The sequence below is a fragment of the Phlebotomus papatasi genome, chromosome 2 (assembly GCF_024763615.1).
Source record: "Phlebotomus papatasi isolate M1 chromosome 2, Ppap_2.1, whole genome shotgun sequence".
NCBI classification, from domain to species: Eukaryota; Metazoa; Arthropoda; class Insecta; order Diptera; family Psychodidae; genus Phlebotomus; species Phlebotomus papatasi.
Genome location: NC_077223.1, coordinates 23,019,660 through 23,043,562, shown reverse-complemented (window position 1 = coordinate 23,043,562; position 23,903 = coordinate 23,019,660). Strand labels below are relative to the sequence as shown.

Genomic DNA, 23,903 nt, shown 5'->3' with positions numbered 1-23,903 from the left:
ATAATGTGATTTTTTTTTGTTTTTCGTAAGAAATTTACACTAAACTATTACGGAATTATCAACAATTGATGATAAGCCAACTAATATTTAATAGAAATGTGTAAATCTCTTAGGAAAACCTAAAGAAGATACATATTATTCGAAGGCATGAAAGTTCGAAGGGAGAGTACTTTCCCCTACTCGAACTCCAAGAGAGAAAGCAGATAGGCCAAACGGTAATAGATATCGACTTCGAGTCTTCGACGACCCCCCCCCCCATAAGTCAACATTATCTAGGAGTCTTATTTTCTTTTTCCCCTCACACGCCTCCTTCCTCTCCAAAACCATGTTTTTTTGTTTTATTACGAAAATGCCTCTTACGATTTCTTTCATTTTCAAATATGTTTTAGGAGATAGTCAAGGCGATTCGTCCTTGCCCCATAGCAAAATTCCACGGAAATTCCAGTGGAAAACAAGCGTCCAAATTGCAATAATCCGCGGAATTTGACGCTAAAATTCCAAAAGGTTTTCCATGAAATTTGTAGTCGGAAATTCCATTGGAATCCTGTCAAATCATTGCTCTACCTGCCGATTTTACTCGAAGGTTTTTTGAATTGTAACGGTATATTCTAGTACATTCAGAGAAAATCTACAGATTCTCGGCAGAATTTCTGCATAGTCTTCATTGTCTCAACAAAAATATTGTTGATTTATCAAGAAACTGTAGAAGTTACAAAGAAAATGGTATGCTCGGCTTAACAAGCATTACCGATTAAATATTTTAGATAAATAACAAAAAATGCGAGCAAAAATACTAATTTCTTATAAATCGCCTATGGAATGATACAAACACACGAAATTTAGGTCCACATTCTGCTTAAAGTTTTCACTTCACTATTCTCTACTTAGAACACGGCGTCGCAGAATTCTTTATTTTACATAAACACTGTGATATCACCAAGAATAACTCTATTGAATTTTGTAAACTTCAGTGAAAAATATTCCATCTTTTCAGACACAGCTGTCTGGAAAGTCTGGAATGTAGATAAAAATCTACAGAAAATCGGCAAAATATCTACAGAAATTCGTCAGAGTATGCACCAGGATTCGTCAGAAAATCTGCAAAAATTTCTGACAAATTTTGTCCCAAGCCCAAATTAAATTCGTAGGAATATCTACAGATTTCTCGGCAGAGGTGTAGATATTTTCTGCAGAAGTCTTAAAGATATCTGACGAAATTATTTGACGGGTTAATAGAAAATTGGGAGAAATTCAATATGGCTACATGATGAAGTTTATTCATTAAATTACAGGTTGTATACTCGTGATATAGCTTGAGGTTGATGGAAGCAAACCGAGGTCGTTTGAGTTAAAGTAAAGACTATGAATTATCTTGTTTCAAGAAATTCTAAATTAAAATGTAGGTTATATGTTAGGGACCATTAACGTACCGTACACGTACCACGCTTAAATAATTAGTTATTCAGCTATAATCAGTCAGCCGCCATATTTAAGTGCTTGCAGTCCGCTACGAATGAATCCTTTGAAGTACAGTCTACTAACTCTTGAATTTGTTCTTCAAGTTGTTCTTTTTTTCGGGTAAAATAATTGAGAATGGGTAATCTTTTAAAGTAGATGAAAATTCAAATGCCTAATGTATACATATATTTAAGATTTTTACCAACCAGTAACAAAAGAATTTCTAGAAAGCATTTCTTAATCCAAATATTTTTCGCATACGTACGACTTTTTTGGGACAGGAGATGAACTTTTGTAATGGATACCCAGTAGTCTATTTCTACACTGAGATAAATCCGAAAAAGTTAAAATAACATTCCGGAAATGTTTATTTTACCCTGCAGTATTGACCCGAAATCGGTGTAAATATTATGCCTTTTAGGAGTATAAGGGGTTAAAGTTACCCTTTTTGCGTGTTAATTTTACCCTTAAAAAGGTGTAAAATTAACATTAAAAAATGTTGATATACTTTTACACCTAAAAAGTGTTACAGTTATGAGGAAAAAGAGTTAATCGCACCCCCGTTTTTTTCTCAGTGTAGTCACTTATTATTTAACCGTTTCATAACATCCATTAGAATGAATTATAATGTCATATCCCTGTATAAGAAAAATAATAATGGGTGTTCCAAACTCTCCTTGCGGGAAGGCCTAATTCCTCTATGGAACGTTGTAGGGTAAAGTGATATAATTTGGAATTAGTGTTACAAGTTGGACAATTCGCCGGTACAAGTTGGACATGGCTTTTTTCTTGATAAATACAGCAGAAAATTTGTTTTTAAGAACAAGGAACCAAATTATAAAACTAAAGCATTAAAAATATACAAATAAAAATTAAGTACTAAATTTATCAAGACAAAAAGCCCTGTGGAATGTCCAACTTGTATCACTTTACCCTACCACCATTATTATTATTATTATTTGGCAGTGATACCAAAACATTTCAAATGAATTAATTCTTGCCCAAATGGCTTAATAAAAACGCTCTCTAGAGCTGATTAATATTTGACCTTGAAAATCTCTTAGAAGGAATACAAGGTCATTGAAGTAAAAAATCATTATTTGACATCGGATTACCTGTAGCATTATTACCCTTAAGTTAGAATTTGATAATTTACGTTTTAAAATTTTTTTAATAGTTTTTTTTTCATTTATGACTATTCTACCAATATGCGCTATTTTTTGTTTCTTACACATTATTTTTTACAAATAAAAAGGTAAAAGAATTTTTTCTCCCATTCTTTGAATAGAGAATTTCTTTATTCCTCTCACGTAATAATTTTCTTATAAGATCCTGCTGAGAAAAGAACTTTTCACATGACATCCCACATAGAAAATTTATCTGCGCAAACTTTTCACCCTTACCAACTTTTGTGCCATTTCTTCAACGCAATAACAAAGAAAAGACATTCAAATATTTCCTCTCTCTTGCCCAAGATACTCCCCCAAATGTATGTAGCAAGAGCAAAAGCAACACTCTTGTGCTATTTACAAATTCATCAAAGCTCCATGGAAGCTTTTTTTTCCCAAAGCTTCAGTGCTTCGAGCAAACTCTCTGACAAGCATTTCATAGTATGAATACTCCCGCTCCCTGAATTGAATGATTTTTTTTTCCCTCAAGGCCAACATCCAGTTTTTTATACTTCAACACATTTGTAATTTTCCAAGTTGTTTTTTTTCTGTTAGCTTTACAACGCAGAGCGTTCAGCAATATTGGAGAAAAAAAAATACAAATTGTCTCTGTGTATTTAGCTGTTACAAATACATTCATATTGCATTTAAACATCTCTTTTCCTTTTGGCTGAAAACACATTTGGCATTTCAAGTGACGCAAGAAAAATACAGAAAATTTTGTGAGACAGACTTCTTTTTTTTTTACTTCTTTGGAGCCTTTTAATTGGCTGGATTATTGTTTATTTTGAATTGTGTGTATGAAATTCAACCCTTTCAGTAGCAAAAAAACTCAAGGCAAAAGTCTCTATACAAAAGAAATCTAACAGTCATTAAAGTTTATAGATATGCAATTGCGTATTAAGCACCGCCATTTTTGCAAAAATAGTTGTTCTCTCATTAAAAAAATTCAGAACAAGAAGTTGTTGAACAAAAGAAAGGTTGAAAAAATGCAATCTTTACTTCTGCCATTCATCCTTTTCTTACACATTCCTCAGGCACATATAGTCGTTACGTCTATCTCAAAGCAATTTTTTTTAGCATAAGTTTCTGCAACTCTCTTTTCATAAAATAACTTATATCTTCGTCTATCCCTTTCACACATCAACTGTGCCAACAAACTACCTCAACAGAGTCATAGAGCTCCCATATATCCCCCAGTCAACCTACACAAAGGTGTCCCAAATTCTACTCAACCTTGCAACCCCCAAAAACCTCCTAGAAAAGCTAAAAAGAGATAGAGATCTCTCTACTCCTCTTATAGGTATAGAGCCTAGCCACCCTTTTCCCCATAATAACATAAAACATATTTTCGCATCAACCATCTCTCTTTCTCTCCCATTCACTCACACCCAATCGTTTGCATTTGAATCATGTTCTATTGATCGAAATACACATCTCGTCCTCTCGCGTGCAAAATTGCCCAGAGTGGAGAGACTGTATGTGCAAAAATGATGTTTTATCTACTCTTTCGCACACAATGACATACAATCATCAATATGGGAGCGCTACTGAAAATTTCTCTCCTTTACCATTCGGAGGGTAATTCATAATAAAGTATAATGAACCAATTATTTACTTGAAACATGAGTAATTAATTGTACGATCTATTTAAAGGTAAACTAATAATATAAAAAAAACTCTTGTGATTAGAATATAAAATCTAGATTTATGTTTTTCTAACTGTGAAATGATAGAAAAAACGTTGAAGTATAAAAACCATAAACACGATATACAAGCATAGTAGCTTCGCGAAATACTCGAATTCATAACTTAAGATTATTCATATAGAAACTCAGGTTGATCAGACTGAAAGGACCTCTAATTCGTTAATCCTGAGCCCTCAGTGTAGGGTCGAATGAACACTTCTTCGTCAGGGCAGCCCTGTGGACACTTTTGTCAAAATATTGAAATTTATTTAATGTATCTAATAAAATGTAAGTAGTGTCATTTGCCTAAAGCGAGACAGTTTGGAAAGTTGGACAAAGCAGTGTGGAATGTGAGACACCTCCTTAAAAACTTGATAATAAATCAATTAAATATTTAAATTTTCGATAAAAAGATTACTAAACTTAATTTTATGATTATTTTAGAAGTTAAAAATGCAAAAAACGTTATAAAACAATCAAAGGGTGACTTGCAAGAAGAATTTAAAAAAATGTATTGCATGCGTGATATTCATAACCTTCACACGGTAGTTGTCATTTTCTCTGTTTCTTATGGTTGCTAGGGAAATATCAAAGTGTTTTGTTTAATTTTTGGCATAATTTGTGAAATATTGTTAAGTCCGCAGTGAAAATCGAAGGACATACATCCATTTAAAAGGTGAATAAAAAATATTTGTGAAATGTTAATTTAAAAAGGATAGAAAAGTCATTTAATTTCGTATTGCATTCAAAACAAGTTTTATGAAATCTTGGACAAGTTGATTTTGTGAATCAATTTGGTGGTTTTGTGCAGTGAAATCATATTAACAAGAACGACAAAGATCCTTAAGTATCCGGAGAAATAGTTGCAACAGCAGTTAGCAGCTGATAAGGAGAAAATCTCCTGGAAAAGGCTGCAAAGATTTCCAGATTCCAAAGACCACTTTTTCTGACAGAATGGATAGTAAATATCGCAAAAACTCCTGGAGGAAGACAAATATGAGCCTCTACAGAACTCTCAAAGCAAGTGGAAAAGGATTTGGGCGGATGGGGAATTGAAATGTGCTGTTACCCGGACATAAAGGAAGGCTTAGCATAACCATCAAATGTGCAAGTATACAGAAAAAAACCCTCAACATTTGATTTTCTACATATTTTGTATGATATTTTGTCATTAATATCACTATGTCCAACTTTCCAAAAGTTTTTGTCCAACTTTCCAAAATTTAGTCCATCTTTTCAAAATGTGTTATTTTTTTAATTTCCGTGAATTTTCCGATTATTCGGTTGCAATATTTAATAACAACTGTTAAGATTCTGTTAAAATAATAGGTGAGATTGTTAAGAATCTCACCTAATATTTGTCAAAGAACCCCATGATACAAAAAAATGGTAAAAAATAAATATTTATTCAGTTTAAAAATGCATTTCAAATTGATTTTTTTCTTAAGGGTCACGCTTTCCACCATTCACCCTAATATGGCGTTTTTTTCATTAATTTACGTTTTTCGATAAGGATAAGTGTTCAAATTTCGTATTCTAAATGTTACAGAGTAGGGTGTCAATAGGTCCTGACACGAGTTCTTAAAGTGTCAATAGGTGTTCCTTTCACCCTATGACAGTTTGGGATAAATTTTTACTGACCTATTTTACAGGCTAAATTCAACATCATTATGTGACTTCATTATGTGTTTACCGATTTACAACCGTTTTGAACCGATTTATCAAAGCAATATAGGTTCATTTCTAATTTATTTTGGAACAAAATTAATAATTGGTTTACAAAAGGTTTATTACCGGATCATAATTAACCCACCCAACAAAGCCAAATACGTACCAAAAAATTTTTCTTTTTTTTCAAAAATCACATCTTAAAAAAATTAAAAACCCTTTTGAAAATTAAGCTTTTTGAAATCAAATTTCTGAAACATTATTTTCCAATTGGAATATCTGTCCAGATTTTTCAATGGAACTCGAGTAAAGTAACGGGATAGTAAATGTAATATTTTTTTCATAATTTCTTTTATTTTATTGAAATGTCAAAAACTAATATTCGTATTCAAAAAAATACTCAAAAATAAGCACATTTATGCTACATTTCATTGGAATTTGATGCGGTAAACTTGATAATGAAAATGAGTCTAATTTGAATTCGTTTTCATTATCAGAATTGAACTTTTGAAAGTAACTAACATAGGACTTGTAAATTGAAAAATGAGCTGCCCTCTTTCATTTCACATGAACATTGTGCTGCCCCTTCCCCAATCACAGCCGATTCAAATGTGTACTTCCTGACCCAACGACATCTCTCACTACATTACATACGGTAGTATCAGACGCATAAGTCCAATCATGCGCAATGTGCATTTTATCTATAGTTACTGAAAGAGATTTTCTCCACTTTGCTTTACATACAATTTGGTAGGTATGTTAGAAAATATATAAAATTTAAACTAATAAAAATAGAAATAAAACAAATATACGTATACAAAATTGCATTTTCTCATTTTTTCCGAATTCAAAGGAAAATTCGTCAGTTAATCATTGTTTCTCTCTTCCACTTCCCCTATCATCTTTTTTTCTTATTTCTTCTCCCAAAATGAGGCATTTTATAAAGTCACTGTACGAAAGGAGAAAAAGAAAATATTTTTGTCTATTTCTCATGCACTTCACTCTCTTTCAAATTCAGGTTATTGACCATACACAACACCCATTTCCTATTTATTTTATGGTATGTTTTCTTTTTGCCAATTGTCATTAACTTGTGCTACTATTTGTGGTGTTTGTGTAGGTTATTTTTAAAGTGTGAACCATATCAAATGAAAACACAAACATCTCTCAAATGCAATCTACACCATGGACAAAATTTACACTAATAATATTGTGAAATCTTAATTAAACAAATAAACATTACTTTACGGTGAGTTTATTGTACAAGATTCAATAATAAAAAAATATTTTTATCAAATTTAGATTGTGTTGTTTTCAAATAGGTTTTTGAAACAAAAAATATATACTTTTAAGTAACTAATTTTTCTTACTCGAATTCAAAGAACAAAACATGTAATAAATCAATTTTGAGATGAATCTATTTCTATCCTATAACGTCACGTTGTTTGTTTGTTCATTCATCTGTATATTGCCGGCTTACAAATCAAACGATATGAGTTACCGACTTCTAGCTTATGGTGACCCTTATATGGGCTTTAGGAACTGAGACTTAGCGGTATGGCTTAACTGCTCTAATTTTTCAACAATCAATATTTTTTGGAAAAATTTGACTTAGTATTGGATTATTAAGGACAAATTACCTATTAAATTCTGAAAAAGCAACAACATTGGTTGCTATTGAGGATTTTGAGATCGTCGGGAAGTGGGCTAAACCTCTAGTCTGAAGACCACTTTACTCATTCACAAGTAAGTAGACTTTCTCCATGGACGTTTTTCCAATCTTTCCACTCTGTCCTTTCCATAAAAAACTATGTTTAATTTGGAAAAGACGGTTAAACGATTTCTTTAGTTTTTAGATAATTAAGAGTAAGTAGGGTAGAATAGTCTAATTCAAAAACTGTTTTAACACTAAACCTACTAACCAAAAAGACAGACAGCGGCAGGTAGTTAAACATTTGTTAATTTTACAAAGTTTTTAAACCGGTCGATTTGATCGGTCTTGGTAGGTTTAGTGTTAAATGAGAGTATCGATTTTTCTCTAACCAATTTTATCTATATCGATGTCACAATCCTATTATTTGATTGTTTACACTTCAAATAGATTAAAAATCAGTTCATATTGATAAGTTTTTAGTAAAAAATTCTCATTTGGAGCAGGTTCTATAGGCAAAAGATTCATCCATATCCCAATGACCTACAGTATTATTATTAATCGTATTTAGGGGTCCCGGTCAAAATCCCGAAAGCGAAAATCCCGAAAGCGAAAATCCCGAAAGCCAAAATCCCGAATGGGCCAAAATCCTGAAAGCCAAAATCCCGAATTCTTAAGTGTCATAGCTACTTCCGTGATTGCATCCGCGCTTACTGAAGGCAAAGGGAAATCTTCTGTGTCTTGGGAAATTATTCTAAACATTTTCCTCCATATAATTTAATTCCCGTCAGGATTTTGAACATTCGGGATTTTGGCGTTCGGGATTTTGGTTTTCGGGATTTTGGCTGCCACCGGTATTTAGATATGTAGATTACGTCGTAATCATGTTACAATGTTCTCACATTGAAAGAATCTGTCCATAGTGGAATGCCCATAGTACTAAACGAACTATCTAAATCTTCACATTTCAGACGATTTCTGAGAAATGTCACGCTGTTTGTCCGTCTGTCCGTCCGACTGTCGCCAGCTCTAGAGGTCAAACGGTAAGAGATAGCGACTTGGGACCTTCGAAAGACCCCCCATAAGTCGACCCAAGGATCGTTAACATGCCCCTATATTCCCCCACCCCTCCCCTTCCCCTCCAAAACCATGTTTTTTTGGGCTTGCTCGAAAACTCATCGTGCGATTGTTTTTTTCATTTTTGGATATGTTTTAGAGATTACCCAGGCAGACATTTCGTCCATATACGAAAATATCGTTGAATCATTCCTAATAACAGTTTTTCAAGGTCAAAGGTTAAAAATACACTAGAGAGAGCATTTATCAAGCGAATGAGGTCATGTTTGGACTCGTTGGAAAGGTCTTGGAATTACCTATAAAAGTGAACAGGTTCCAATCGGTTTTGAAACGGTAATGAACCGGTTCATAACCGATAAATAATTTTTATACGAAATTTAATTAAATTACTCCTGAGGTGTATCTTGGGAAATATTTTGAGTGATTTATAAATCTGTTCAAATCGGTTGTGAACCGGTAATGAACCGGTTCTTTACCGATAAGTAATTTTTGTTCGAGTATAATTTTTATTACTCTTTAAACTATTTTGTGGAATCTATTGAGTTATTTTTGAATCGATTTAAATCGGTTGTGTACCGTTAAACGATAAATGATGCGAAAATACTTTTGAGGTATAGCATCTAAGTCACGAGTTCGAGCATTTCGCAAAGCCTAGGACGCTTTGCCACCCTTTTTCTCTTACAAATTTAAAATTAAATTTTTCTCTTTTCGATATTGACAAAATTTTGTAGGAGCGATCTTAAATAATCTCGTAAACTATTGCCATTCGGTCAATGCCAGATTTCAAGTCGATTTTATAGAAAAAAAACAATCCTAAAAATGTTAAATAGACGAAAAATTGTATATTAAACCATTTACACTTTTTACAATGCAAATTAATGCGTGAGCTGACCATTTGTGAGCTTGTGACTATGCGTATGAATAAAAGAGGAAGTCCATTACAATTGTTTGTTTTCTTCTTTTGTTTATCCGCAACAAAAAAAAAATAGCAGCCGAAATCTTATCAGCAAAATAGGTTCCAAATAATCTGTGAAACAAAAATGTTCCCATTTTCAATTGCAGGAAGCGTGTAAATTGAATGTGATTTTAGTCATATCGTGCAAAATAGCGTAATTAACCACAATAGAGCGTCTTAAAATAAATTTTCCTACTACCTCCGTGTGTAATGTGACAAATAGGCAGATAAAAAAATAGTGAACATCGCGGTAGATGGAGTTAGTGAGATGTATTGCTATCTCAGTCTGTCGCGTTCTTATTTCAAATTTAAATTCAATCGTGCAAATGGAAATAGACAAGTGATACGGAGAATATTGTTTTTGTCTTGTATTTCTCTTTTGTAAATAAATTCTATCAATGTGTATGTTTTATGTTTGTGTGTGCAATCAAATATGGCTGACGCTTATTTTTTTTTGTTATACTTGTGTATAGGCTCCCTTCGCGGGGCTTTTGATATCGCATAGCCATCTATCGTCATCTCCCCCAAACTCAAAATACACCGTGCGCGAGAACGAGAGAGAGAAGGTGAATTAATGGCCGTCTTTTTTACCACGCCTGCGCTTCTGCGACAAAATTCAATATTAATCCAAATAAATTCAGAGCTAGGACTAACTTATGTGTGCGTGATGAGCAATACACAAAAGCCCTAGATTGTGCTCAATTGCAAAGAGTTTAGGTGAAAAAGATTCTCATCTCTTTTTTGGCTCCCGTACTCTCCCGCTCTCAGGAGGCTGCGAGAACCAACAAAAAAAATACAACATAGACACAGCTATCTGTCCTACTCCAACCAGCATTGACCATTGGACATCTCTTTGCTCCCTTTCTCTGTCACATTTTTTGATCGAAAATAAATTATTTACTTCTTTCGGAGAGCAAATAGAGAGAAAGAGAGAAGGACATTCTTCGCTCATTTGAAATTTTTGCAGGGATTTTTTTTCCATTCTCGCGAGAGTAACCCAGCTTCTGGACATGGCCTCCTTGGGGCACTCACCAAATGGTAAAGTCGCAAAAAAGTTTTGCGATGTTTTTTTTTTTATTCAACGAAATTGCAAACATCCAGGTTCACAGATATTTCCGTCCCGGATAACTTTAGTATTTTGGCATGTTAGCTCTCCTGAGATTTTTTTTCTAGTGTAAGAGAATAATAAAATTGGCGTTAGCGAACGCGCTTTCTCGCTTCCACAAAACGATAGGAAAACGTACGCCATTGCTCTGCGTTCTCATTTCTTCGTCATTTGTCACACAATTGGAGTAAGCGAGACAAATAGCATTTGTACGCGAAGTTTCGATATTGAGATCTCTAGCGGATGGAAAAATTGATAAAAACCCACTTTTTGAGCTTTTCCCCCGCAGAAAACTACCCAAAATCACTTCTCTGACCATCGATATACCCCCTAAATGACTTTTAGTAGCCCCATTTAGCGGTTTAGTGTCCCAAAAATCACCCGGAAAATCAGCCAAAGTTTTCGCATGGAAATAAACAGCGGCAAAATTGGACGAAAAATACTTTTTCACTGATGAAAAACTATATCAAATTGCACCCCGGTCTGCACGGTATGCCCAGCACTTAGTTCCGGATGGCACTTGAGGGGCCAAGGTGGCGAAAAAGCCGCGGAAAGATATGGGGTAAAATAATGATTTGGGATAAACACTCACTTTGATGAATATTGAACGGTAGACACAGCAAAATGGATCACTTTGATGTCTCTCAGGAATCTCTTGCACTTTAGTCACTCTCCAAACACTATTTGATTGAATATCATTGCGTTCAGTAGACTAAAAATTGCCTTGAAATTGAAAAAACATTCACACTAAACTCTAATGGCCGCCATATTTAATAATATTTTCCGATAGATGCTAGCGCTAGTGGATAAATGTGGAAACTGCCCTTTTGACAGATGTTCAACATCCGCTGAATACGCCATTTTTCATCTCATACTTCCGCTTTCGAGCACTTTTGACGGTTATTCGGGCAGTTTGCGTGTTTTGATTGCAAAACAGCTGCGGTGATCTCAAAGAATCTCGTTTTAAGGTAGTTTGTAGGAATATTATTGTGCTTAGAGCACTAGTGAGAAAGTGTTTGAGTGAGATCGTGGCTATCAGAGAATGAGCAATGTTCGGTAAATTTTTCTAAATGGTCAAAGTAATTGCGGTGCATTCCTAACCAAACTAACAAAGCCCCCAGAGGAGGAATTATCAATGGAAATCCTCATGCTTTTCACAATATCTCTGGGAATTTGTATGTAATTGTTTGTGTAGAAATGCTCTGGAGGGGTCTGACTAAAAATCTAACACATCTTCGTGGTGGTGATAATATTTTCTCACATTGAGAGATAAGGCGAGGGCTGTTTGGGGTCAAAGTGTGTGACAGTGATTTAGTTTTTGGGCGACATCCGCTAACAAAGTGCTAAATAATTTCCAGTAATCTCAGTTTTTAATTGCTTTTCGTGTGAGACAGTAGATTTTTCTTGAACATGTCGTTAAGGTATTGATTTTTCAATTTGCACACTCATAATCATATTTACACCACTCTGCTTGAGTGAATCTGGACATAAAACGTGAGGCATGTTATAGAGATGGACTTCTATTGGGCCTGGGAAATCCCCTGCTGGACATCTCAGCTGTGGTCGATGAGACCTTCCTGAAGAAGTACGAACTCCAGCCGGACAATGCCATCCTGGCGGACGAGAAGCATAAGCCAATGTACAGCGAATTGATTGAGAATTACAATGCCGAATTTATTGCCGGTGGTTCTGTCCAGAATACTCTCCGGGTGGCCGAATGGATACTCCAGAGAGGCAATGTGGCGGTATTCTTTGGGTGTGTTGGTCAGGATAAGTATGCCAAAATCCTCGAAGATTGCGCCCATGCAGCTGGACTCAATGTCCAATTTCAGTACACCAAAGATGCCCCTACGGGTACTTGTGGTGTCCTCATCACGGGACATCACAGATCTCTCTGTGCGAATCTCGCAGCCGCCAATAACTTTACCATTGATCACCTGGAGAAACCCGAAAATCAGGTGCATCTGCAAAATGCTGAATTCTTCTACGTCTCCGGATTCTTCCTCACCGTTAGCCCACCTTCAATCCTGGCTGTAGCCAGACATGCCCTGGAATTCAACAAGATGTTCATGTTCAATCTCAGTGCTCCCTTCCTCTCGCAGTTCTTCAAGGAACCCCTCATGCAGGTTCTGCCCTATGTGGACATCCTCTTCGGCAATGAAACGGTGAGTTGTCTTGTTGTTGAGAGCAACCAGCTATATTCGACAAATCACAGTTTATCAAGAGCTTAGCCTTATCTCTGGTTCAGTTGTATAAGAAAACCTCTACACTGAGAGAAATCCGAAAAAGTTAAAATAACATTCAGGAAATGTTAATTTTGCCCTGCATTATTGATCCGAAATCGGTGTAAATATTATGCTTTTTAGGTGTATTAGGGGTTAAAGTTACCCTTTTCCATATTAATTTTACCCTTAAAGTGTAAAATTAACATAAAAAAATGTTGATATTGCACGTATAATTTCTTATTAAGCCATTACAGTTAAAAAATAAAATAAATATAAATATTAACTTTTGGGAGGGTCATTGCAATGTGACGTTGAAAAATCTTGAAATGTTTTGCTTCTATAAAAGTCTATCTGTTGAAAAAATACCTTTTAATTCGGTTTGAAACCATTTCAAAGGAGACCTTTTCTGAAAAAAACATGTTAAAGAATTCAATAAACAAAAGTAAATCCAGACAACACAGAAACTGTTTTATAAACTCATAAACTTATCTCATGATTTTTAAAAATGCATCCAAGAAACACGGAAATGTTTCTAGAAACGCATAAATGCATGAAAGATGCAAAGAAGCATTTTTATAAATTCAGAAATGCTTCCAAGAAACCTTTCTAGAATTAAGAAAGGCATTCTATAATCATGGAAATGATTCAACAAACACGTAAATGCATTCAAGAAACACAGAAACATATCTAGAATTTAGAAAAAGCATTCAAGAATCATGGAAATTACTCTGGAAACGCGTAAATGAATCTAGGATGCCAAGAAAGATTTTATATAAATTCATAAATGCTTCCAAGAAATACAGAAACGTTTCTAGAATTTAAGAAACGCATTCAAAAATCATGGAAATAACTCTAGGAATGCGTAAAGTGCTAAAGTTATGAGGAAAAAAAGTTAATCGCACCCTCTTTTTTTCTCAGTGTAGCAATCACAACATGAGTTAAGTAACAGAGAGATAACGACTGATTTTCTTTTAATATATATATTTTTTGAATTCCCTTACATCACAGAATTTTTGGGAGATAGAAATGTGCTTTGTCAACATTTGAGGAAAGCAAAGGATAAGATCTCAAATTAATTATTCAAATTATTGTGGTTCGTACAGTTGAAGTTATTATCATGCTAATTTTGTTTAAACGACATTTGACCTCAATTTCAGTTTCTTTAAAAAGATTTTTTGCCCCTTTTACATTAAAATTCTTCGCGAATTCATCGCAAATTTTTTTTTATTTATAAATTTATGATGCACTGAGAGAAATCCGAAAAAGTTAAAATAACATTCTGGAAATGTTAATTTTACCCTGCAGTTTTGATCCGAAATCAGTGTAAATATTATGCTTTTTAGGTGTATTAGGGGTTAAAGTTACCCTTTTCCATGTTAATTTTACCCTTAAAAAGGTGTAAAATTAACATTAAAAAATGTTGATATATTTTTACACCTAAAAAGTGTTAAAGTTATGAGGAAAAAAGTTAATCGCACCCCAGTTTTTTTCTCTTTGATTTTTTTCTTGAGACAGTATCAGTTTATATCTCCTGCTTAAACCAGTTATTAAATCTAATCTATCCTGTTATACGCAATCGAATTTTCTAAATCAAAAGGAAAGGCGGGAAAGACCCATTACCGGTTTAAATCGGTTTGGAAGTTTTAGCAAATTGAAAGAACTATCAAATTGAACTGTCTCATTTCTGTAAAACAGAAAGAAAAATAAATTTAATAAAAATAGAGCAGAATAAATTCCAGATAGTTAAACCTTGTGTCAGTAAAATAGTTTCTTATTAAGCGATTACAGTTAAAAAAATAAAATAAATAAATAAATATTAAATTTTGTGAGGGTCATTGCAATCTGACGTTGAAAAATCTAGAAATGTTTTGTTTCTATAAAAGTAAGACAAGCGGAAACCTGTAAACTTGTTCAGTCTGGGTGTAGATTTGAGTCAGACCCGTCATATCATAACCTCTAAAACAAATCTGTTGAAAAAATACCTTTTAATTCGGTTTGAAACCATTTGGACTTGGACCATTTCAAAGGAGAGCTTTAAAAAAAAACATGTTAAAGAATTCAAGAAATAAAAATACATCCAGAGAACACAGAAACGTTTTTATAAACTCATAAACTTATCTAATGATTTTTAAAAATGCATCCAAAAACGCAGAAATGTTTCTAGAAACGAATAAACTCATGCAAAATGCAGGGAAACATTTCTATAAATTCAGAAATGCTTTCAAGAAACATGGAAATGTTTCTAGAATTAAGAAATGCATTCAAGAAACACGAAAATGTTTCTAAAAATGCATATCGTCGGTTGCATCTACCTCTGTCGTATCTGCATTTCTTTTGTGTCAGCATTTCACGCAAGAGGGGACGTCTGTCTTGTAGCTTGCACCGAATGCAGATACGACAGAGGTAGACGCAACCGACGATATATGTATCCCAGATACAAAGAAGCATTTCTATAAATTCATATTGTTTCCAAGAAACAGACACGTTTATAGAATTTAAGAAACGCATTTAAGAAATACAGAAACATTTCTAGAATTTAAGAAACTAAACATTTAAATAAACTAAACATCTAAACTAAACTAAACATCTAAGACACAAAGAAACATATCTATAAATGCTTCCAAGAAACACAGAAACGTTTCTAGAATTTAAAAAACACATTCAAGAAACACGGAAACAAATCTAAAATTTAAGAAACGCATTCAAGAAACACGGAAATGTTTCTAGAAACGCGTAAATGCATCTAAGATGCAAAGAAACATTTCTATAAATTCATAAATGCTTCCAAAAAAAATAGAAATGTTTCTAGAATTTAAGAAACGCATTTAAGAAACACAGAAACGTTTCTAGAATTTAAGAAACGCATTCTGGAATAATGGAATGACTACATAAGCGTAAATGCATGCAATATGCAAAGAAACATTTCTATAAATTCATAAATGTTTCCAAGAAACACAGAATCGTTTCTAGAATTTAAAAAACACATTCAAGAAACACAGAAACAAATCTAAAATTTTTGAAACGCATTCAAGAAACACGGAAATGTTTCTAGAAATGCGTAAATGCATCTAAGATGCAAGAAAACATTTCTATGAATTCATAAATGCTTCCAATAAACACAGAAATGTTTCTAGAACTTACGAAGCGCATTTAACTCTTTCGTCTCATTTGGGACTCTGACTGAGTACCCAAAGCAGCATATGAATGTTCTGTGAAAAACACTGTTTTTTAATTATTCAGAACTGATAAAAATTCTATTCTTGTGGATGATTACAAACTATAAAGATGTCCAAATGTAAGATATTTTTTGTAGGACTTCAATTAATTCCTGAGCTTAGATATTTTGGATTAAAAAATGGTGAAATTGGCTTGCAGCATATGCTGCGGTCCGGAAAGAGTTAAGAAACACAGAAACATAACTAAAATTTATGAAACACATTCAAAAAACACGGAAATGTTTCTAGAAACGCGTAAATGCATCTGATGCAAAGAAACATTTCTATAAATTCATAAATGCTTCCAAGAAACACAGAAATGTTTCTTGAATTTAAGAAACACAGAAACATATCTAAAATTTAAGAAACGCATTCATAAAACATGGAAATAACTCTAGGAATGCGTAAATGAATCTAAGACGCAAAGAAACATTTCTATAAATTCATAAATGCTTACAAGAAACACAGAAACGTTTCTAGAATTTAAGAAACGCATTCAAGAAATACAGAAACGTTTCTAGAATTTAAGAAACATATTCAAGAAACACAGAAACATTTTTAGAACTTAAGAAATGCCGAAATCAAGAAACATGGAAATATTTCGAAAATTTCAGAAACGTGTCCAAAAAGCAGGGAAATCAAATTAAATTTTTTCTAGTACTGTGCCTTGACCCTTGAATTCGGCGAGGGGAAGTAAAGGCGCTCAAATCAAAAATCAATCATTTTAATTTATTTTAAAAATAAAGGGTCTCGCAATTCCAACGCTCGTAGTGGAAGATTTGTAAAATTATGATGTTCAAAAAACCTCAAGAGTTTTTTTTTCTCATGAAGAATTAGTTCGACCTTAAAAGAATTGCTAGTAATTTCGCTTTTAGTATGTGGAATATGACTCTATAAATACCCCATGTTTGTCTGGAGAATGTTAATTATTTTAATTATCCATGAGAATTATCCAATTAACGCCATTTGGAAGCTCAATAGAGCATATTTGCTGGAGAAATCGCTAAGCAACTTTTTTTTGCTTTGGGCTTTTCCAGGAGGCTGAGACATTTGCGCGAGAACAGAATCTCGGCACGTGCGATGTCCGGGAGATTGCCAAGCAGATGGCTGCAATCCCGAAGGTCAACACGAAGAGATCTCGGATTGTGGTGATCACTCAGGGTGCCAGGCCAGTGCTGGTGGTTGAGGATGGAGTTGTGCATGAATTTCCCGTACGTAAGCTCGATATGGCTGAGGTTGTGGACACAAATGGTGCTGGAGATGCCTTTGTGGGGGGCTTCATAAGTCAATTGGTGCAGAAGAAGCCACTGGAAGTGTGCGTGAATTGCGGTATCTGGGCTGCCCAGAAGATTATCCGAAATTCCGGATGTACTTTCGAGGGAAAGCCAGACTTTGATCTGTGAGAAATTTTTAGGGGCAAAAAATAAAGTTCAGATCTAAGCAATAAGTTTCTCTTTTATTTTATGTCTGTGTATAGAGATTTGCAATAGCTGGATCTTCGGTTTCGTAGATAATGAGGACATCTTTGAATTTGTCCAAAAGCTGCAGAAGCTGTGATCTTCTAAGATTTTCAAAATAGATAATTTCTTCGAGATGATGGTGCCCCTTGAAATATCCAGCTTGGTAGAGTTTGACCATTAGAGCAAGATCTTCGATGTTGGAGGAGGCTGGTACTTGTCGTACAGCTGATCTTTCGGGCTCATTGAAGGCCTGCAGGAGTTCTTTGATTTTCTCCTCGTCCTCCGCTGAGCCTAGGCTCTCCCCGGCATCTGTGCTGAGAGAGACGCTCTGGTTTGTACTGTAGTTGGATTTGTGACTGGAACTGGGAGGAGCTGCGATGTTCTCAAAGACTGTTGAGTCGTCCAAGATGCTCTCTGAGAAGTGTTCGTCCGTGAGGGACCGGCGACTGGTGTTGGGCACTGGCATGGGCTGGCTGGACATGCTCAATAAGCTTCCAGCATGTCTGCAAGGTAAAAGTTAGTGATAAGCCCAGATAAGGTTATGGTAGTTGAGATTCTAAACGCGAACCAAATCGGAATGCATGTAAATTCGGTTTAATTTCGGATTCAACTGACACCAAAAAAAATGGAAGAAATATAGATCAGAATGTCCTCTATAATTTTGCTAAATAGTTTGACTTTTTCGGTTGTTCTGGAGCCCAGATAATTCATTTTATTTGTTTTTGATCTCGTTTTTTTTTAACAAGATTATTCCTTATGTCCACGCGACGAACTTCAAATTCACCTGTTTTAATAACAAAAATTCAATGCTATTATTGTTGTGACGGTTCCGAATGCGGTCGCCTGGAGTGAAGTCCTGAAGACTCTAATTTTATTTAAGTTAAACACTTACCGTGTAAACAGACGGAATTCCCACGGGAATTCCCGTGAGATTTTCCATTCCGGATGGGAATTCCGGATGGAAATTCCCATATTGAACTGTCAAATTTTTACCATTTGCTCTATGCGCCTCTGGTGGACTTCAAGCGCAACACAAAAATGCTCCGAAGATTTGAATTTCAAATTTTGTTTTTTCCGAATATAAATAACGGAATGTGTATTTAGAAGATATTTTACGTACTTTATTTTATTAAAGTGGCTTTATTATACCACAAGGATATTAGTAATATTATCTATTAATACATTTCATGGAAAATCTTTTAAAATTTCTCGAGAAATGATTAGAAACGTTGTTATAGCGTAAATATCTTGTCAAAAACCCCCAATTAAAGTGGATAAATCAACGACAGGCTTTGGATATCTTTGCTGATAGGACCTATTGATTAATTTTCGTTTAATTGTAGTGCTGATAATTTAAAATTTTATAAAGTGTTGGAAGAAAATGTATAAAATATCCCTGGGTGACCAAGCAGTCAATTCATTCGGAACAGAGATGTTTACAAAAATTAGTTAATTGTATAATAATTGAATACAAATTGTTTTAAAAAACAAGAAGACTGTAAAATATTTTAAAATTTTATTTCCAAGAAAAAGTAAATATTAAAAAATATTGAAGTAATATTTTATATCCGAAAAGGCAGTTTATATGGTTTCTGGCTATAATTTTCATCAGTGAACTTCGATAGTTCTTACTATTCTTTGTATTTCCTTATCTACATTATTATATTCTTTACATTTTTTAATAATGGGACTTATTGAAAAAGATAAATTTTGAATCTGCCTTTCCAATCATTTAAACCTCTTCTGAAATGTTATTGATGAATATTTAATTTAATCCAGAAGCACTAATCCTTTCAAAATTATTATAGTATTATTATTCGATTTCAAATTTGCTTTTAAAATCAATGTTTTGATCACTACAGGAGATTTTACATGTTTTTCATATATTATTTGCTTAAAAACACTCCAAATTAAATTTTCGGAATTCTCCGGAAGCAAAAAGCTATCTCGAGCGAGATAGCTTTTTTCCATTTTAGAAAATTGAATATTTCACCCTCCAACGGACAATTTCCATTTGAAATTCAAAATATTTCAAGACATTCGGGCAGTTTCGTGCACTTTTGCAGAGGGCGCTTGTATAGCAAATTTACCATTTGCTCGTGGGAATTCCCGTGGAAATTCCGTCTGTTTACACGGTTATGGTAAAATCCCCACACTGAGACAAATACGAAAAAGTTAAAATAACATTCCGGAAATGTTAATTTTACCCTGCAGTTTTGATCCGAAATCGATGTAAATATTACCCTTTTTAGGTGTATTAGGGGTTAAAGTTACCCTTTTCCATGTTAATTTTACCCTTAAAAAGGTGTAAAATTAACATTAAAAAATGTTGATATATTTTTACACCTAAAAAATGTTAAAGTTACGAGGAAAAAAAGTTAATCGCATCCTCTTTTTTTTCTCAGTGCAGTGACCTGGAACTGGGACAGATTTATACAGCAACTGAATATCCTTTCTAATTCAGCTCCCCTTTTCATACTAAATATCTTTTACCCCTTTTACCATATCCTAATTCTAATTTAACAATATAACAGATAAACTTCTAATTTCAGCAATATCTTGTTTAGCATTAAAGATAAATTTTAAGAAGGATCGTCTAGACACGATCGTCACATGTTTGCCCTCAAGAAAATATTCGATATGTCGTTGTTTTATTTTCGCTTTTAATGATCACTGTTTCAAAAATCCTGAAAAAGGCATGTTTAATTTGAATGACCAAAGATTGTACATCCTGCTCAATCTTGGGCCATCTATGTTTCTATTTGTTTACGTATTCCCCAAGCGCGAATTCCTATTTTATGACCCATAGAGGGTACAGTAGACTCTCACTCAATCGGCTCTATCTCAATCGGGCGAAAAATGTTGTTGACAATTTTCACGTTTAATTATGAAGTTAATTTAGTCAAATTCGCAGTAGTTCTTTCTTTATTTTATCGTGATTCTTGATAATTGAGCGCTTTTTGTGGAATTTACAAAGGCTTTGACTTGACGCTTAAATCTATCGATAAACCGGATTACATTTTGCCCCAAATGCCCAATTGAGCGAAAGTCTACTAATTATTACAGAATTATTATCTATTTCCAAAATTTTAAATAGACTTGGAATTTTGGCTACTTGCTGACTTTTTTATCGTTTACATCAATATAGTCAAGTGTGATAATCCGGGCGCTTCGCTATCTGGATCGTTTATAACTAATCCACTTAAAATAATATTTTTATTTTTTATTTCCGTGATATAATCACTACAGTAAAATAATATAACTATTCAAGTTTAAGAAAAATCATAAATAATATTTTTATCCTTTAAATAAGTGAGTGTAATTGACTCATTTCAATCTTGTGCCAGCTGGGTTCTGCACTAAAATTTTTCTAGTCAGTGATATTTTCACTAATGACAGCTGGTTGATTGAAAACATTTACAGTGTAGAACCCCGCTATAGGATATCTCTCTATAGTCCACAATTATGTTTTTTAGTACGCGACATGCAATGTTGTCATATTTATTTTAATATTTTTGGTAAAATTTATTGAGTAGTTGTGATAATTATGTGATCCAAAATGAAGAGAGCGAGGACAAGTACCACAATCGCTAAGAAAGTGGAAGCCGTCGAGCAATTTCAATACTAAAAGTCGTTATCAGCATTTATCGATTTGATAAATGCTGATTTATCAGCATTTATCGATTTGATAAATGCTGATTTATCAGCATTTATCAACTTCTTTTTTGCGATTTTGAGATATATACATATTTGGAATCATCGTAATTTTATTTATTAAAGGCACTTGAGAAAAGAAACTTCTATAAGCCCAATAAAAATTATTTTAAACAAAAATGATCGTAAGTGCCCTTAATTAAGAAAAATTTATCAGAATTTGTCGTAACTTCCATTTTTGAGGAAGAAACGACAAATTTTCATATAAAATTTTCAGTAATCAACATTTGCCGTAACTTCTTTTGCTCGTTTGCGTGGCTTGTAATTTGTAGCAAAAATGTAATATTTCTCAAAGAAAAGGTTCACAAATTCTTCCAAATATCCAAAGACAGTACGAATAATGCAACATCAAATCATTTTAATACAATATTTGCGAGAAAAAAGTGAGAAATCCCTACCCATCTGTCATTTATTTCTTTTAACATATATCGCAATATTTCAGCTTTTAAATCATTTTATAAAGATTTTCTCCAGTTAACTTACAGTTTATTAGTGCCACTTTTATTATTTTAACTCAAAAATATAGCATTCGGGGCTCATTTTTAAGAAAAATAAAGCTGAACTGAATATTTCGTCTCCTGAAAAGTTGTCAAAAGGAAGTTACGACAAAGACGACAAATGCTGATTTAACTGACGAATTTTAAAAAATAACATGGACTATAGTGCGACCCAAGTGTCAAATCTGGAACCAAATATGGCCTATAGCGAGGCTCTACTGTATTGTATCTACCTTAATTTGGGAATTATTGAGTTCGAAAGAGGAGTCGGAAGGCCGGGAAAGTTTATTAGCCATTCAAATTATATTCATGATCAGGGAGTTGCAAAACACATTCTGGCAAAGTTTGAGCCCGATCGGAGGACATGAGATTTTACGATGATTACAATAGGCGACAAGGAATGGAATCTTGCAGTCAGTGTACTTACATATCATCATCGGGAGACATAGAATTCTCTCCTGCATCGAATTCCGTTGGTTGATCCTCAACTTCTGGGGGTTCCCCATGTTCAGTCGGCATAAATTGCACATAAGTATGAAGCTGCATCAAAAGATGATGCTGCAGCATCCATAGCACCATCTCAGCTAGTCTGCCCTGGCGAGCTGGAGGCTGAAGAGGAGTTGTCAAGTGACCTATTGAAGTGGGCAGAGAAAAATCACTGATAACCTCAAAGAGTGACATTCTGGGGAATTTCAGCTTGAACTTCTCCACGAGCGGAGAGTGAATGTGTAGAGGAGCATCAGGAGCGATTACGTAGACATTAGTCTCGCACAGAGGGTAGATAATTGTGGCCTTTGCCCAGTAGACAAGATGTCCCACAAGTTGATAAACATGATCAATAGCCAGATCGGCATCTGTAGCCATGTTCTGGAGGCTCTTCAGAGGATTGTACACTTCAATTAATTGAATGAGCATCCGGGCACCTCGAGGTGGAAAGCAATCTAGGAGTTCTGAAGGATCTACGAGGAGTAGCATCCCATGGTAGGGTTTTAGAGACTCCAGGCATCGATCAATTGCTTCTGGCTCAACGATAAAACCCTTCTTGTGAAATTGATGGGCTTTCTGGGGAAGGCAGAAGCTCAGGGTTAACCACTGATTGATGGTGACATTGAGGAGACCAGTTGTGCAGAGATCGTGATAGATTGTCTTGAGGCACTGAGCTAGAGATGATCTTTCTAGCACCAAATCAAACACTGAAGGGACTTTTGGGGTAATCCCATTGCTCCCGCCTTGTTCAGCTATTGTAGCCACCTCATCGTGTGTCTTGACCATTATTTTCATTTCATCTGAAAGGTATCCGGCACGGTTTTCCTCGTAAAATAGCGCAATTCCCAAACGTTTGCTCAGCTCATAATAGCACTTCACTGTAAAGAAAATCGCAATTGTAGCCTCGAGAATTGGGCCTTCCTGTAGTGTTATCTCACCAATTGAGTAGCTGGCTTGAGCGTGAAGGGCAAAGACGATATTGACCAGAATGAATGACTTCTGCTCATCTTTCTTTGGCTGCATCAGTGTTGGATGACTAACAAATCTCACATCATTCACTTTCAACTCAAATTTCCTATTGCACAATTCCTGTTTCACGGCAAATAGAGTTGAGAGTACTTCATCTGTGAAGCCTGACAAATTTCCCTGGTAGATATTTGAGGTTTGGGTGTGGGAGGACTGAAGATCCTCAGAGGAAGGTAGAGAATATGGGGATTTTCGTATTTTCTGTCGACTTGTTTCACTCGGAGGCACAACATTGTAGGGATATCGGAAAAGGAGTCGATCTCCTTTGCTGTCTGACTTGACCAGAATCACACTCAATGGGTTCACTTCCATTTCTGACCCACTGTCTTTATGAAATAGTCCAGAAATCACGAGAAATTATGATATGCGTTATCACAAATGGTAAACAAACAAGAAACATAACCAAACTTTCAGTCGATAGTGCAGTTTTTGACAATTCAGCGACTGCAAGAAAATAATTTTTTTTTGAAAAAAATTGTAAATTATCTATAAAATTGGCTTATTGCTGT

The 23,903-nt window shown here is 34.4% G+C and overlaps 3 protein-coding genes across 6 annotated transcripts in view; 1 reads left to right on the top strand and 2 right to left on the bottom strand.

Moving 5' to 3' along the window:
- LOC129803087 (uncharacterized) overlaps nucleotides 1-11,561 on the bottom strand; it is a 31,589-nt gene extending 20,028 nt beyond the window's left edge. Inside the window, exon 1 of the mRNA XM_055849425.1 lies at nucleotides 11,364-11,561. The gene's annotated coding sequence lies outside the window, so the exon portion shown is untranslated. The remainder of the gene's footprint in view (nucleotides 1-11,363) is intronic.
- A 91-nt stretch (nucleotides 11,562-11,652) lies between these two features.
- Nucleotides 11,653-17,658, top strand: LOC129803105 (uncharacterized). Of its 4 annotated transcripts, none has more exons than XM_055849450.1 (4): nucleotides 11,653-11,827; nucleotides 12,162-12,192; nucleotides 12,282-12,936; nucleotides 17,249-17,658. In XM_055849450.1, exons 1-4 carry the CDS (start codon nucleotides 11,821-11,823, stop codon nucleotides 17,612-17,614), a joined length of 1,059 nt encoding a protein of 352 aa, XP_055705425.1. In that variant the 5' UTR covers nucleotides 11,653-11,820; the 3' UTR covers nucleotides 17,615-17,658. The 4 variants fall into 4 exon arrangements, with proteins under 4 accessions (XP_055705425.1, XP_055705424.1, XP_055705427.1 ...); XM_055849449.1 differs by having other exon boundaries at nucleotides 11,654-11,827; nucleotides 12,166-12,192; XM_055849452.1 differs by having other exon boundaries at nucleotides 11,654-11,827; nucleotides 12,130-12,192.
- Nucleotides 17,649-23,816, bottom strand: LOC129803100 (GATOR complex protein NPRL3). Its single transcript, XM_055849444.1, has 3 exons — nucleotides 23,307-23,816; nucleotides 22,310-23,246; nucleotides 17,649-18,174 (listed from the first exon to the last, which is right to left on the bottom strand). The coding sequence occupies exons 1-3, from the start codon at nucleotides 23,704-23,706 to the stop codon at nucleotides 17,673-17,675; spliced, it is 1,839 nt and encodes a 612-aa protein (XP_055705419.1). The 5' UTR covers nucleotides 23,707-23,816; the 3' UTR covers nucleotides 17,649-17,672.
- Nucleotides 23,817-23,903: the final 87 nt, after the last annotated feature.

What these genes read in the sequence shown, in the direction of transcription:
- LOC129803105 (XM_055849449.1), top strand. An exon ending in TTCTTGAACATGTCGTTAAG is followed by an intron (nt 12,193 to 12,281) that starts GTATTGATTTTT and finishes GGCATGTTATAG; the next exon opens with AGATGGACTTCTATTGGGCC. An exon ending in TCCTCTTCGGCAATGAAACG is followed by an intron (nt 12,937 to 17,248) that starts GTGAGTTGTCTT and finishes GGGCTTTTCCAG; the next exon opens with GAGGCTGAGACATTTGCGCG.
- LOC129803100 (XM_055849444.1), bottom strand. Translation starts at nt 23,706, where the DNA reads ATGGAAGTGAACCCATTGAGTGTGATTCTGGTCAAGTCAGACAGCAAA. An exon ending in TCAAGCCAGCTACTCAATTG is followed by an intron (nt 23,247 to 23,306) that starts GTGAGATAACAC and finishes TTTTCTTTACAG; the next exon opens with TGAAGTGCTATTATGAGCTG. An exon ending in ATGTCTCCCGATGATGATAT is followed by an intron (nt 18,175 to 22,309) that starts GTAAGTACACTG and finishes TTTACCTTGCAG; the next exon opens with ACATGCTGGAAGCTTATTGA.